Genomic DNA, 11,541 nt, shown 5'->3' on the forward strand with positions numbered 1-11,541 from the left:
AAAAATATCTTGAAACTTTTCAATTTTGGTCATACAAGATAAATGCTAATTGTTATACTAGGTCATATATATATATATTTGAAATCGATACATAAGAGGCAAACAACGAGACTCAATTGGTACAATGGGTGTTGCTGACTTAATTAAGAAGTTCGAGAAAATCGCCAAGAACGATGGGGATGATTCTATTACTCCAGCGAGGAGTCCAACTAGACCTCATTTCGAATTGAACAAAGAGGTAGACCACAATGATGAAATTGAAGTACCTACTAATGATTCTGCTGCTGCTAATGAAGAGGAAGAAACTGCAGCAGATGGTCCTGGTTTTGAAGTTAAATCTGAAGAAACAGTAGCTGAACAGGATACCGCCACCGCTACCGTCGAAGAAGAACGAGCTCCTCAAGAAGAGATTAAAGTTGATGAAGTCAAACCTACGACACCAGTAGTTGAAACTCCACCTCAAAATGAATCTGACATAGAAGTTGAATCTAAACAAGAGCCAGAAATTGAAACTCCTATTGTTGAAGAAAAGCAACAAGATAAGGATGAAAATAACGAAGTTGAAGTTGAAGAAGTAGCAACAACTGAAGCCGAGGATAGTGAAGAATTGCAAGATCAAGTCGAAACGCCTATCGAAGACGAACCAACAGTTGAGACTCCAATCTATGAAGAACAAACCGAACCTGCAGCGACTGCACTTGCAGAAAATGAGGTCGAAGTTGAAGATGTGACAGCTAACCCAGAAAAGAAGAAGGAAACTGAAGCCCAAATTGAAATGGAAACTAAAGCTGGCGAAGAAAAAAAACTGCTTCAGGCGAGGAAGAGACTAGTGAGCCCCAAGCTGAATTCGTTAGTGAAACTCAGGATAATACTCCAATACCAGATGAAGTAATTGAACCAGAAGACACCGAAGTTGCCCAAGAATCAACTCAAGAACCATCGGACGCTCAAATAAAGGAACCCAAAAATGTTGAAGAAGGTGAAGTGGAAGAATCTGACGAGGAAGAGCATGACGATGAACCAACTGAAGAAACAGAAAGCCCGGCTCAACAGGCTTCAACTTCTTCGCCAACGAAAAATAAAAAGAAAAATAACAAAAAAAGAATAAGAAAAAGAAGAAAGGTGGCCATTAAATACAGCAGCCTCTCTTAGAAGCTACTGACTTGGAATCAACTGAAATAATGTTGTTTCTTGCGTTATATGTCCTAATTTACGTAGGCATTACATCATAGTCATGAATAAAATTTAATAATATAGATTACATTTACTTTCTATAAAGCATTAAATACATAATAATAATAACAACACTAATACTAATAATAAGGAACGTCACATATTAATATAATAATCAACTAGTCATTATGGTAAAATCGGCTTACGTGTTAGCTGGTTGCTCCTGAATAATCAAATGTAAAAATCCATCAAAACTGAGAAATCTGTCATACACCTCTTTCAAGCTCGACTTTTTTGGTATTACAACCCCATGAGATATTATGGCAATTTCGGAAGATGACAAACCTTCAGTTATATTAATAACCTTATTTTCTATACCATCGTCATTCAATGATGGGGCAACAGGTTGAATAAATTTATCATTTATATGAATGACGACAGGAATAAACCGTGCCTTTTTCGGTATTATTCTCGTCGATATATTATTAAAGGTTTCCATATCTCTTCGTAAGATGCTTTCCCAAAAACTTTGGCCTTCCTTCCTCGAAATTGACATTATTTGTTTCGAAGATCCTCTCAAAATGAAACACACTTGCTTCCATTGATGCATCCAATATTTCTCAATTTGTTTCGTACCTTCAATGATAGGTATAACATTTCTAGGTACTTGTGATCCACAAGTTAGGTTGATTCTCCACATATTTAAATGATTGGTATCCCTCGCAGCAGTAATAACGTCCTTAGTATTCATAATGTCGTAAAGGACACCAGTGGGATAATTCCATGAGAGAGGAATACCGTCATATTCAAACCAAAAGTTTAGCTCCTTTAGATCTTTCAGATTAACACGGATGTAAGCCTCAAGTCGCGTAAGGATATAGTCCAAGTAATTCATTATGTAGGAGTCCCTCGGTATCCTTAAATTGACCATCGTTTTATTTTTAGGTATACCTTTAATGACCAACTCGGGATCAATGGTTACTTCAACGTTTAAAGCGCCATCCCAAACCAGTTTCCTTATTGCATTCATTCCAGATATAGAGCATCACCCGATCTTGCTTATGTTTAGGTAGAAGATGAGTACTGGTTCTTGATTTGTCATATCTTTTATCTTTAGAAGTCGAACAGTTCCATATAGACCATAAAAGACTTATTATTATATACGTTTAAGCGATGTGACATTTTTTGACATAAAAAAGCATTCATCAAATAATACAACTATCCTAAAGGTTCAGTGAGGAAAAAGGTCAACTGGGGATGCTAAAAATAGTGAAACCTACTACTCCTATCGATCATGAATGGTTATGGCAATATGATGATGGAGAAAAAGACATAAATGTGTTTGATGCCCCTACTAAAGTATACCTGGTATTTGGAATCTTCTACTTAGATCGATTTGCCAAAGAAACTTTCGCGAAAGTTGAGGGCATCTTACAACAAGTTCAAGCAAATATTCAAGAATGGAACACCTTGTACCCCTGGTCAGAATATAATGGCATATCCATGGAACTAAAATATATGAATGATGGATTACCGTATATATTTGGACAACTATGTGAAGAAGATAATATACAGAATGAAGAATCACTTGTGGTGGCAATGTTGCAGGAGGTATCTTTACAACTGGGATCACAACTGTTCATCAAAATATCTGCTACGGATGGAGACAATATCTTGGCAGAATTCAACGAATGTATACCCGAAGAATATGAATACCCGGTAGCTAATAATCGATTTTGGATTTATGAGGGGAAATTTGTAATGATTCCTACCTACTTTTATGAAGGTCGCGGTCTTAAACCAAATGAAGCTTTGGAGTTTCTCACAAAAGCCCCTTTCAAATGTATCGAAATTGACAAACTGAGCCAATGCATTAGGGACAAAATAATAAACCCTCATCCAAACGCTACTTTTGCAGAACTAGGCAAACTTATGCTTGTAATTGAAGACCAAGACTTTTTGACTATTTTAAAGGACAATTCACAAATTATTAGTTATTTAGTTAAATCCTTGATAAAGGATGAAATCACTAATGTTCAAGATATAATCAAAAAAGAAAATGTTTCAGATCAAGATAAAAACCAACCTACTGAATTTTTAATACCGAAAAACCATGCGAATTTATTATCTTTATACTTAGATATTCATAAATTAAAGGACGATCCTCTGAAGATACCGATGTACTGCGGCAGAATCCTTCACCAAGTGTTTAAATCATTAATAGATAATTCCGAGTTAAAGATCAATGAAGTATCATCAGCAACCGTAAAGTGGAAAGAAAGTAATCTGTTGAAAGACTATAAATTTGAGACTATCGCTTTAGAGGAACCTTTCAAACCACAAAGCGACGTGGAACCAACTGAAGAATTGATGGATAAGCTGGGAAATTTCTTTAAAAGTGATATGGATAAAGAATTTAATGATTCATCCTTGAAAGAGAACAAGCTAAGCAATGTCGATAGCGAAGATGAATTTAGCGATGAAAGGGAGGGAAATGATCAGGCGAAGAAATATTTCGAAGATGAAAATATAAGTATAGATGAAGATGATTTTTTCGAGTTTTTCTTGAAGGAAGCTCTAAAATTGAAGGAAGAAGAAATCGAAACCTTCCGTAAGCAAGATAGCAAAAAGGAACAAACCGTTGGAGATTTACAAAAGAAAACTAACTTAGATGTTGAAGATGATGGAGAAAGTGAACTGCGAGAATTGGTGGCCGAATTAGATACCGACTCGCAAGAAGGTGCCATAGATGCTTTCACTAATTTATTTGATTCATTATCGGTAGATGGTGCCCCAAGTGGGCCTTTCCAAACTATGTTAAGAAACTTGAGTGAACAGAATGGACATAAAAATGAGACGTAAATTTATTATATATCATTGAAATTGTTCGAACCCATCAATTTGTACTTAAAATCTTTAGTCTATAAAGTTGGTATATAATTAGTCTTAAAGTACTTATGTAATTGTTTTCTAATTGTCAGAAAGTATATTGTCTTCATTATCAGCGTTATCTACCTCACAATGATCAGTACCTTCAGAAATGACTGATTTCGAATCATCATTGTGGGGAGACCAAATGATTTCACCACTTGTTGACCGTTCGGTACCAGCGGAAAATATGTTACTACGGCCCATTGCTGACCGTATGTTTGAGTTCACTGCTTCACTATCTGAATGGGGTCCTATATTCTCATCGTCTGAATCAAGCGTATTGTCTCGAATCTGTTGAGGGTTGCTGTTTAGTCTATTTGTCAACGACAAGCCATTATTACGACTGATAGGTACGCTCTCTTCGGAGGAAGACTCCTCCTGAATAACATTATCCGTTTCATTGGGTGGACTAGCCAAAAAATACCGTTTCGAATTCCTTCTTCCTAAAGTTCCGCCGTGTCTGCTACCAATATAGCTTCTTTTACCTGTCCATGAACGCTGGCTACCAAATCTCGGAAGAACAGATTCTTTTAAGGAACCACTTTTAATCATCCTAACATTCTTAGTGATTGGTAGCGTCGTAGTTGTAATATCATAAAAAGAATCGGTTCTAGAACTTCTTTCGGATGTACTCGATGCACCAGAAATCACACTCAAATCTCTCCGTATAAATTTTCTATGATAACCTGTGATTATGTTGTCTCCTAGTTTGGGAGATTGTTGTAAGGTTCCTGAAGTATCATTAGTACCTTTCATTGGATCTTCAAATTTAATCGATGAGGTATTCCCGTCAGTAGAGTATTCTGAATTATAAGTGTCGTTCGATATCTGTGAAACAAATGATAGAGGTCTTGCTCTGCCTGAGCCTGAACGGCCTGCTCTTTTATCTTCATTAGGAAGAAAGTAGGAATTGTCGACCGACTCACTATCATAATTTGCAAGTGAACTACGAGAAAAATCGCTTGACACTATCGATTTTAATTTTTTCAAATTTGGCTCTGCGATTGTTATCGATTCTTTCAGTTTCGTACCTTGCATTTTGTGACGTGCTGAATCATCAGTTTGTGCCTTGGCATTTTTGAGAGACTTCGATGGGGAAGTCTTCGAGTTTATTGGTGAGTTTTTCTTTATCGTTGTTTCACTTGTTTTTACAGAAGTAATGTCCTTAACGGGTGATTCGCTATTTTTCCTACGATAAGAATTCGAGATAGAGGTGGACGGGCTACGAGTATCACCATAGTTTGAAGTTAATGTATTCGAATCAGGAGTGGAATTGTTCAAATATTTTTTTTGTTTGAAAAACTTTGACATCTTTTTGAAGATGTTGTTTTTTCCAGGCGTAGTTTCTTTGCTCACAGATGAATCAATTCTTGACAACGGTTTGGAAGCTGTATTCTCTTTCTGTTCTTGATCATCGAGAGATGTAAATGACTTCTTCCCGCTAGGTAAACTTGGATCTATTCGTTTGCTGATCCTTCTACTTATCGACTTCACTAGTTTCAATTCCCTTAAATCATCAGTTTCCTTTAGAAGATCTTGACCAATATTAGGGGAACTGGATTCAAATACCTTTCTGACAGACAGTAACGATCGGCTCCTTTTGGGTTGGTTGACCTTTTCGTGTCTCTTCTCTCGTTGCAACAATAAAGTCCATGTGGCTGACAGCAAATCGGACTTTCTTTTCTGAACAGAAACTTTCATTGCCTGCGTATCAAACCCAGTTCTTTTTAAATTCTTAAGTAGTTTCCTCTCCAGCTTTGAATGGAAATGAATCGTACCATTGCGTTGTTTCCTTAACAATCTATCAGTTTTCTCCAAGAGTAGACTACCATATGGTTGTAGGAATGGATGGTGTAAAATCTCCTGCATTGAAGGTCTCTCATTAGGGTCTTTCGAAAGTAATTTGATGAGTAGATCTTTTGCGTCTTCCGAAAGGATAGTGTCATTGAATACAGGCATTTCATTCATGATCTTCCATTCTGTTTTAGTTTCGTCATCTTCATCGAATGGCATGGAACCATTTAGCATTGTATAAAGTATCACACCTAAGGACCAGATATCTATCTTAAAACCATCGTAGCTTTCTCTTTTAATCAATTCAGGTGCCATATAGACAGTTGTCCCACATATCGTTTCTAATGAAGTCTTTGTCATACATTCTCTTGTGAATCCAAAATCAGTAAGTTTAGCATTACCATTCTTATCTAATAAGATATTTTCTAATTTTAAATCTCTATGGACACAATTCAAAGAGTGTGCATAGTATACTGCACCAACTATCTGAGTAAATAATTCTATGCATGCACTAGAAGGAACTCTCTGTAAGGATAAGACATGGTCGTATAGATCTTTCCCCGGACAATATTCTTGAGCCATCCATACTTTAGATTCTGTGACAATTACCTCATATAATTGTGTGATATACGGGTAGTCGAACTGTCTATGATAAAACACCTCTCTTACAATATTGGGGTCGCTTTTATTACTTGTCTTTAACACAACTTTACAATGGGTTAATCTATGAGAAGCCAGATACACTTTCCCGAAGGATCCCTCACCAATTTGATCCAATATCTTATAATTACCTACTTCTTTCAAGTCAGGAGATGTGAATTGTCCGTAAAGTCTATTATAGGAAGCTCCAATTATCGATTTGATGTTATTTTGCTCTAGCTGTGTAACATTATTCATTATAATTAGTTATTTCTATCAAGAATATGTTCAAACTTCACAATGTAGAATGGAGTATGCTGTTTATTAATGTAATGGAAATGGAAATCTTGGTTCTATATCTCTTGTGAGTATAATCTTTTCTACTATCAATGTTCTTTCCATAAGTTTAGTTCCTATATTATATTTCTCATATATATATATATATATATATTTCTATAATATCAATGGAAATATTTCTTGAACCTCATGATAATGAAAAGACAGTGAAGGAACAAAATTGCAAAGCGATAAGGAGGGAAAACGAAGAGAAAGGAGATTAGTAAGGAAGTAGTAATGGATAACTATGGCAACTATGAGACGCCGATACCAATACAAAGGATAAATGATTATTATTCGAGCCTGCGATGGAGAAATCAATTCTCCTACATGGAAAGATTACCACAACATCTTAAAGAAAAAGTCGACTCACAAGATCCAGTTCTACAGAGGTATAGACTACAAATATCAGAAGGTAACGATACTACTTCACAGGATCTGGCCAAGGTTGATAGCAGTAGTACTAAAATAAATGCTACTCTGGAGAAGACGTTTGGAAACTCAATGGAGGATTCAATATTGGGAAGGCATCAACAGTATATATCTCAACGACCGGAATGGCATGCTCCATGGAAATTGAAGCGTGTTATAAATGGTCATTTGGGATGGGTGAGATGCGTAGCGGTGGATCCAATAGATAATGAATGGTTTGTTACAGGAAGTAATGATGCAACGATTAAAATTTGGGATCTAGCTAAGGGCCATTTAAAACTCACTTTAGCAGGCCATGCAATGACTGTGAGAGATATCGCAATTTCAGAAAGACATCCATATATGTTCTCTGCAAGTGAAGATAAGCTTGTGAAATGTTGGGATTTGGAGAAGAATACTGCTATAAGAGACTATCATGGACATTTGTCGGGAGTGCATTCAGTGGATATACACCCAACTTTGGATTTAATAGCTACTGCAGGTAGAGATAGCGTTGTAAGACTGTGGGATATAAGAGCACGAGTATCTGTAATGACTCTTATTGGACATAAAAGTCCAATCAATAAAGTGCATTGTTTACCGGTGGATCCTCAAATAGTTAGTTGTTCTACCGATGCAACAATAAGACTATGGGATATTATAGCAGGCAAATCACGAAAGGTGCTAACCCATCATAAGAAATCAGTAAGAGATATGAGTTTCCATCCCAGAGAATTTTCAATGGTATCGGCCTCTACAGATGATATCAGATCATGGAGATTACCAGAGGGTGCATTGTTAACAAATTTCAATTCCGAAAAGTCAGGCATCATAAATTCTTTGAGTGTCAATCAAGATAATGTGTTGTGTGCTGGAGGAGATAATGGTACGTTATCGTTTTATGATTATAAATCTGGTCATAAGTATCAAACATTGGCTACTAAGGAAATACCCGGGTCATTGGGAAGTGAGCGTGGTATTCTTTGTAGCACGTTTGATCAAACCGGTCTAAGGTTGATAACCGGTGAAACTGATAAGAGTATTAAGATATGGCATCAAGACGACATCGCAACTCCAGAAACTAATCCTGGCTTGCCTTGGAACCCCAAATTGTCTTCTCAACGATTTTAGGTGGAACTTTTAAAAAATATATCAAAATTATTTCATTTATTTGCAAATTGTTTCTATAGATCTATATAATGTATAAAACTACAATTTGTAGTTATTCAGTCAAAAGGAAGGGGTCGGTGTTTCTTCTTATTAATTTCTGTAGCAGCTATTGCACTCGGTAATTTGATACCACAACAATCACCCCATGTGCTATGGGTATGTCCCTCGGCCAAACACTCGTCATCTTCCTTTCCATCATGTATATGCCCTTTCTCACCTGGTGGTGAGACACCTTCAGGGCATTTTAAGAATTCACTAAAGTAAAAATGTTGCATAATTGGCAATTTGCTTAGGACTTCAGCATTATACATTTTCACCATTCCTTCTGCCACTTTAGACCATCTCTTAACACCGCTAATATCGTCTAACATAGGGGAATGCCACCTTAACGATGCCGTTGTTTTTACAGAGTTTATGAATGCGATACAACCAAAATATAAGTATTTTTTTGCAAACATTTCGACCAACTCCTCATTATGAATGGATAATGGTTTTAAATGTTTATGCGTCGCCAATTGGTATGCGCCAAATAAGAAGGGTAAGAAATGATAATCATCTAACCCCCATACCCCATGAGAGCCTGCAGGTTCAAGCCAGTATTTTGTTTCCAGGCTTCTCATTATATCCAGATATTTAATGAAAATTATCAAGACCATATTCCTAGCATCTATATCTAATTTTAGAACATCGTATTTATACAGGCCAAAAAGGAAACACATAAAATTCAATTCATGACCTGAACCGTAATCAATTCTTTGCTTATTCCCCCATGATTCATCTAAATATATTGTCAGTTGTTCCAGTTGTTCATGTGTGAGAGAAGGGAAATTCTCATGGATTAACTTCTCAGACACTTCATTTATTTCATCATAAAAACCTCTAAATTCTTTTTTACCAAACCTGGATATTTCTTTATCTTCCAAGACAGGATGCTTGTCAATAATTTTATCAATAGAGACTAATATTTGTTCCAGTGTATTGATAGCAGGAGATATAGGTTCACTGATTTGAGAATTCTCGCACCCCTTTACAGCTTCTGCTAATGTTGATATAAAATCAAGAAGTTCTTTCTTAGTAGAACTTGCCTCCCATAATTTCATATCATCTTCTGTTAATAATCTCTTTTCAGGCAACATTATACCGTCGTTCCTTCCTGTCACTTCTTGTTTGTATTTGGTATGTTCTTGTTCCTAATCCATGATGATCAGTAGTGTTAATTTTTCAAAGGGAGTCCTGTCTTTATACTCAAACAGAATTTTGACACTTAACTTGAAAAAACCACCAACTACAACGATTGTTCAATTCTACTAAAGCAAACGAGGCGAAGGAAGGATTGATAATGAGAAGGATGATCAAGAATGAGTAGCAGTAAACTAGCCAAGGATGAACAAAGTTTAAAATGCCAACAATGTCACCTACCATTACAATTCGACGATTCATTACTTGATCTAAGTTTAAACCAAAAAAGTTCACTAATTGATTCTGTCCCTATGGACCAGCAGCAGTTAGCTTCACAACCTATCTTTAAAATACCTAAGGATAGATTACAAAAGTTACAATCCATTAAAAATATCAATGATTTACCACCTGCATTGAAAGCTGGTACGACCCTAGATTCTTATGTTTATCTGAAAAAATCACAACTGGGAAAGGAAGAACGAGAAAGGCAAGATGTTGAAGAAGAAGAAGGGGATAATGAAAGTATTCCTTCAGGGAATGGGAAAACATTATCATCCCAAATTAATGCATTATCAAATATTTTCAATATATTGTCTTCGAAGACAAAGATTGATTATCCCGTTTGTCAAGATTGTTGTAATTCCATGATACAGGATTTGAAGAATCAATATGATGAAGCTATTAAAGAGCGAGAGACCTATACAGCTTTCTTGAATAAGTTGGAAATGAAAGTGACGACTGAACCTGAGAATAGCAGTGATAAGAAATCAGCTTCTACCGATAGTTTAATTTCAATTGAAGATCTAAAATCTACTAGGAATTCATTATTTGAGGAACTATTAAAGTTAGAAAAAGAAGATGAGGAATTGGATAGACAAATTGAAGATTTGAAAGATGAGCTTGAACAGAAAGGAATGAAGGATTTAAACGAAATGGCAGAAGTTAATAAAACGCATTTAGAACAATTGCAATTCATTCAAGAAGTTCAATCTTTACAAAATCAATACGATTCTGCTTTGACGGATTTGGATGAATTGAGGAAAATAAATATCTATAATGAAACTTTTAAGATAGATCATAACGGGCCATTTGGTACCATTAATGGTTTGAGAATTGGTGGATTTGAAGAGTGTAAAGTTCCATGGAGAGAAAGAAACGCAGGTATTGGTCAAATAATACTTTTACTTGCCACTATCGGAAATAGATTGAATTTCAAATTGAAAGGTTATAGATTAAGGCCCATGGGATCTTATTCCAAAATAATGAAGCTGAGTACAGAATCACAGGATTGGATAAGCTATGAAGCCTTCCATGAAGAAAATTTTAAGATAGGAAGATTATTCCGGAAAGAGACTGATTTTGATAAAGCACTAGAATGTTTGTTAGATATCGTTCAACAAATGGCAGATCGTCTACCTAACTCACCTACCGACACTACCAATGACGAAAGTTCCTTAGTGGCCCCAAGCTCTGCCGTAAATGAAACTGTAGAACTACCGTACATCATGCATAAAGATAAAATAAATGCTATCTCTGTTAAACTTTATGGTGCAGAACCGAACTTACCATGGACCACTGCAATGAAATTCTTTTTGACTAACGTGAAATGGTTACTAGCATTCTCCTCCAGTAAGCTTGCCTCCTGAACACCCAATAAGGTCGAGATCTACATCGACTATGTTGCATTACTAACTAGAGACTACTGTGTATTGTATATATATCTAAAATGAAAGAAGAGAAGAAAGTAGTTGATATAATTTTTTTTAGAATTAAATGCAATCGACTATGCTTATAAAATAGTTTAAGAATATATTATATGTAGAAATGAACTAGGAGATAATAAAAAAACAAATCTCTATGCAAAATTTTGTATCTGAATCGTCGATCCACTTCTATATTTTTCATCTA

The 11,541-nt window shown here is 35.8% G+C and overlaps 7 protein-coding genes across 7 annotated transcripts; 4 read left to right on the forward strand and 3 right to left on the reverse strand.

Moving 5' to 3' along the window:
- Nucleotides 1-124: 124 nt before the first annotated feature.
- Nucleotides 125-892, forward strand: NDAI0E02360 (uncharacterized protein; the record flags this gene model as incomplete). Its single annotated transcript, XM_003670248.1, has 1 exon — nt 125-892. One exon carries the CDS (start codon nt 125-127, stop codon nt 890-892), a length of 768 nt encoding a protein of 255 aa, XP_003670296.1.
- Nucleotides 893-1,375: 483 nt separating this feature from the next.
- Nucleotides 1,376-2,203, reverse strand: ATG5 (Atg5p; the record flags this gene model as incomplete). The annotated part of the gene is made up of 1 exon (XM_003670249.1): nt 1,376-2,203. One exon carries the CDS (start codon nt 2,201-2,203, stop codon nt 1,376-1,378), a length of 828 nt encoding a protein of 275 aa, XP_003670297.1.
- Nucleotides 2,204-2,430: 227 nt separating this feature from the next.
- Nucleotides 2,431-4,035, forward strand: NDAI0E02380 (uncharacterized protein; the record flags this gene model as incomplete). The annotated part of the gene is made up of 1 exon (XM_003670250.1): nt 2,431-4,035. The coding sequence occupies one exon, from the start codon at nt 2,431-2,433 to the stop codon at nt 4,033-4,035; it is 1,605 nt and encodes a 534-aa protein (XP_003670298.1).
- Nucleotides 4,036-4,143: 108 nt separating this feature from the next.
- On the reverse strand, nt 4,144-6,795 carry NDAI0E02390 (non-specific serine/threonine protein kinase; the record flags this gene model as incomplete). Its single annotated transcript, XM_003670251.1, has 1 exon — nt 4,144-6,795. One exon carries the CDS (start codon nt 6,793-6,795, stop codon nt 4,144-4,146), a length of 2,652 nt encoding a protein of 883 aa, XP_003670299.1.
- Nucleotides 6,796-7,110: 315 nt separating this feature from the next.
- Nucleotides 7,111-8,415, forward strand: PRP46 (mRNA splicing protein PRP46; the record flags this gene model as incomplete). Its single annotated transcript, XM_003670252.1, has 1 exon — nt 7,111-8,415. The coding sequence occupies one exon, from the start codon at nt 7,111-7,113 to the stop codon at nt 8,413-8,415; it is 1,305 nt and encodes a 434-aa protein (XP_003670300.1).
- Nucleotides 8,416-8,510: 95 nt separating this feature from the next.
- Nucleotides 8,511-9,590, reverse strand: RRD2 (peptidylprolyl isomerase RRD2; the record flags this gene model as incomplete). Its single annotated transcript, XM_003670253.1, has 1 exon — nt 8,511-9,590. One exon carries the CDS (start codon nt 9,588-9,590, stop codon nt 8,511-8,513), a length of 1,080 nt encoding a protein of 359 aa, XP_003670301.1.
- A 222-nt stretch (nt 9,591-9,812) lies between these two features.
- Nucleotides 9,813-11,279, forward strand: VPS30 (beclin 1; the record flags this gene model as incomplete). The annotated part of the gene is made up of 1 exon (XM_003670254.1): nt 9,813-11,279. One exon carries the CDS (start codon nt 9,813-9,815, stop codon nt 11,277-11,279), a length of 1,467 nt encoding a protein of 488 aa, XP_003670302.1.
- Nucleotides 11,280-11,541: the final 262 nt, after the last annotated feature.

Source organism: Naumovozyma dairenensis, chromosome 5 (assembly GCF_000227115.2).
Source record: "Naumovozyma dairenensis CBS 421 chromosome 5, complete genome".
NCBI lineage: Eukaryota > Fungi > Ascomycota > Saccharomycetes > Saccharomycetales > Saccharomycetaceae > Naumovozyma > Naumovozyma dairenensis.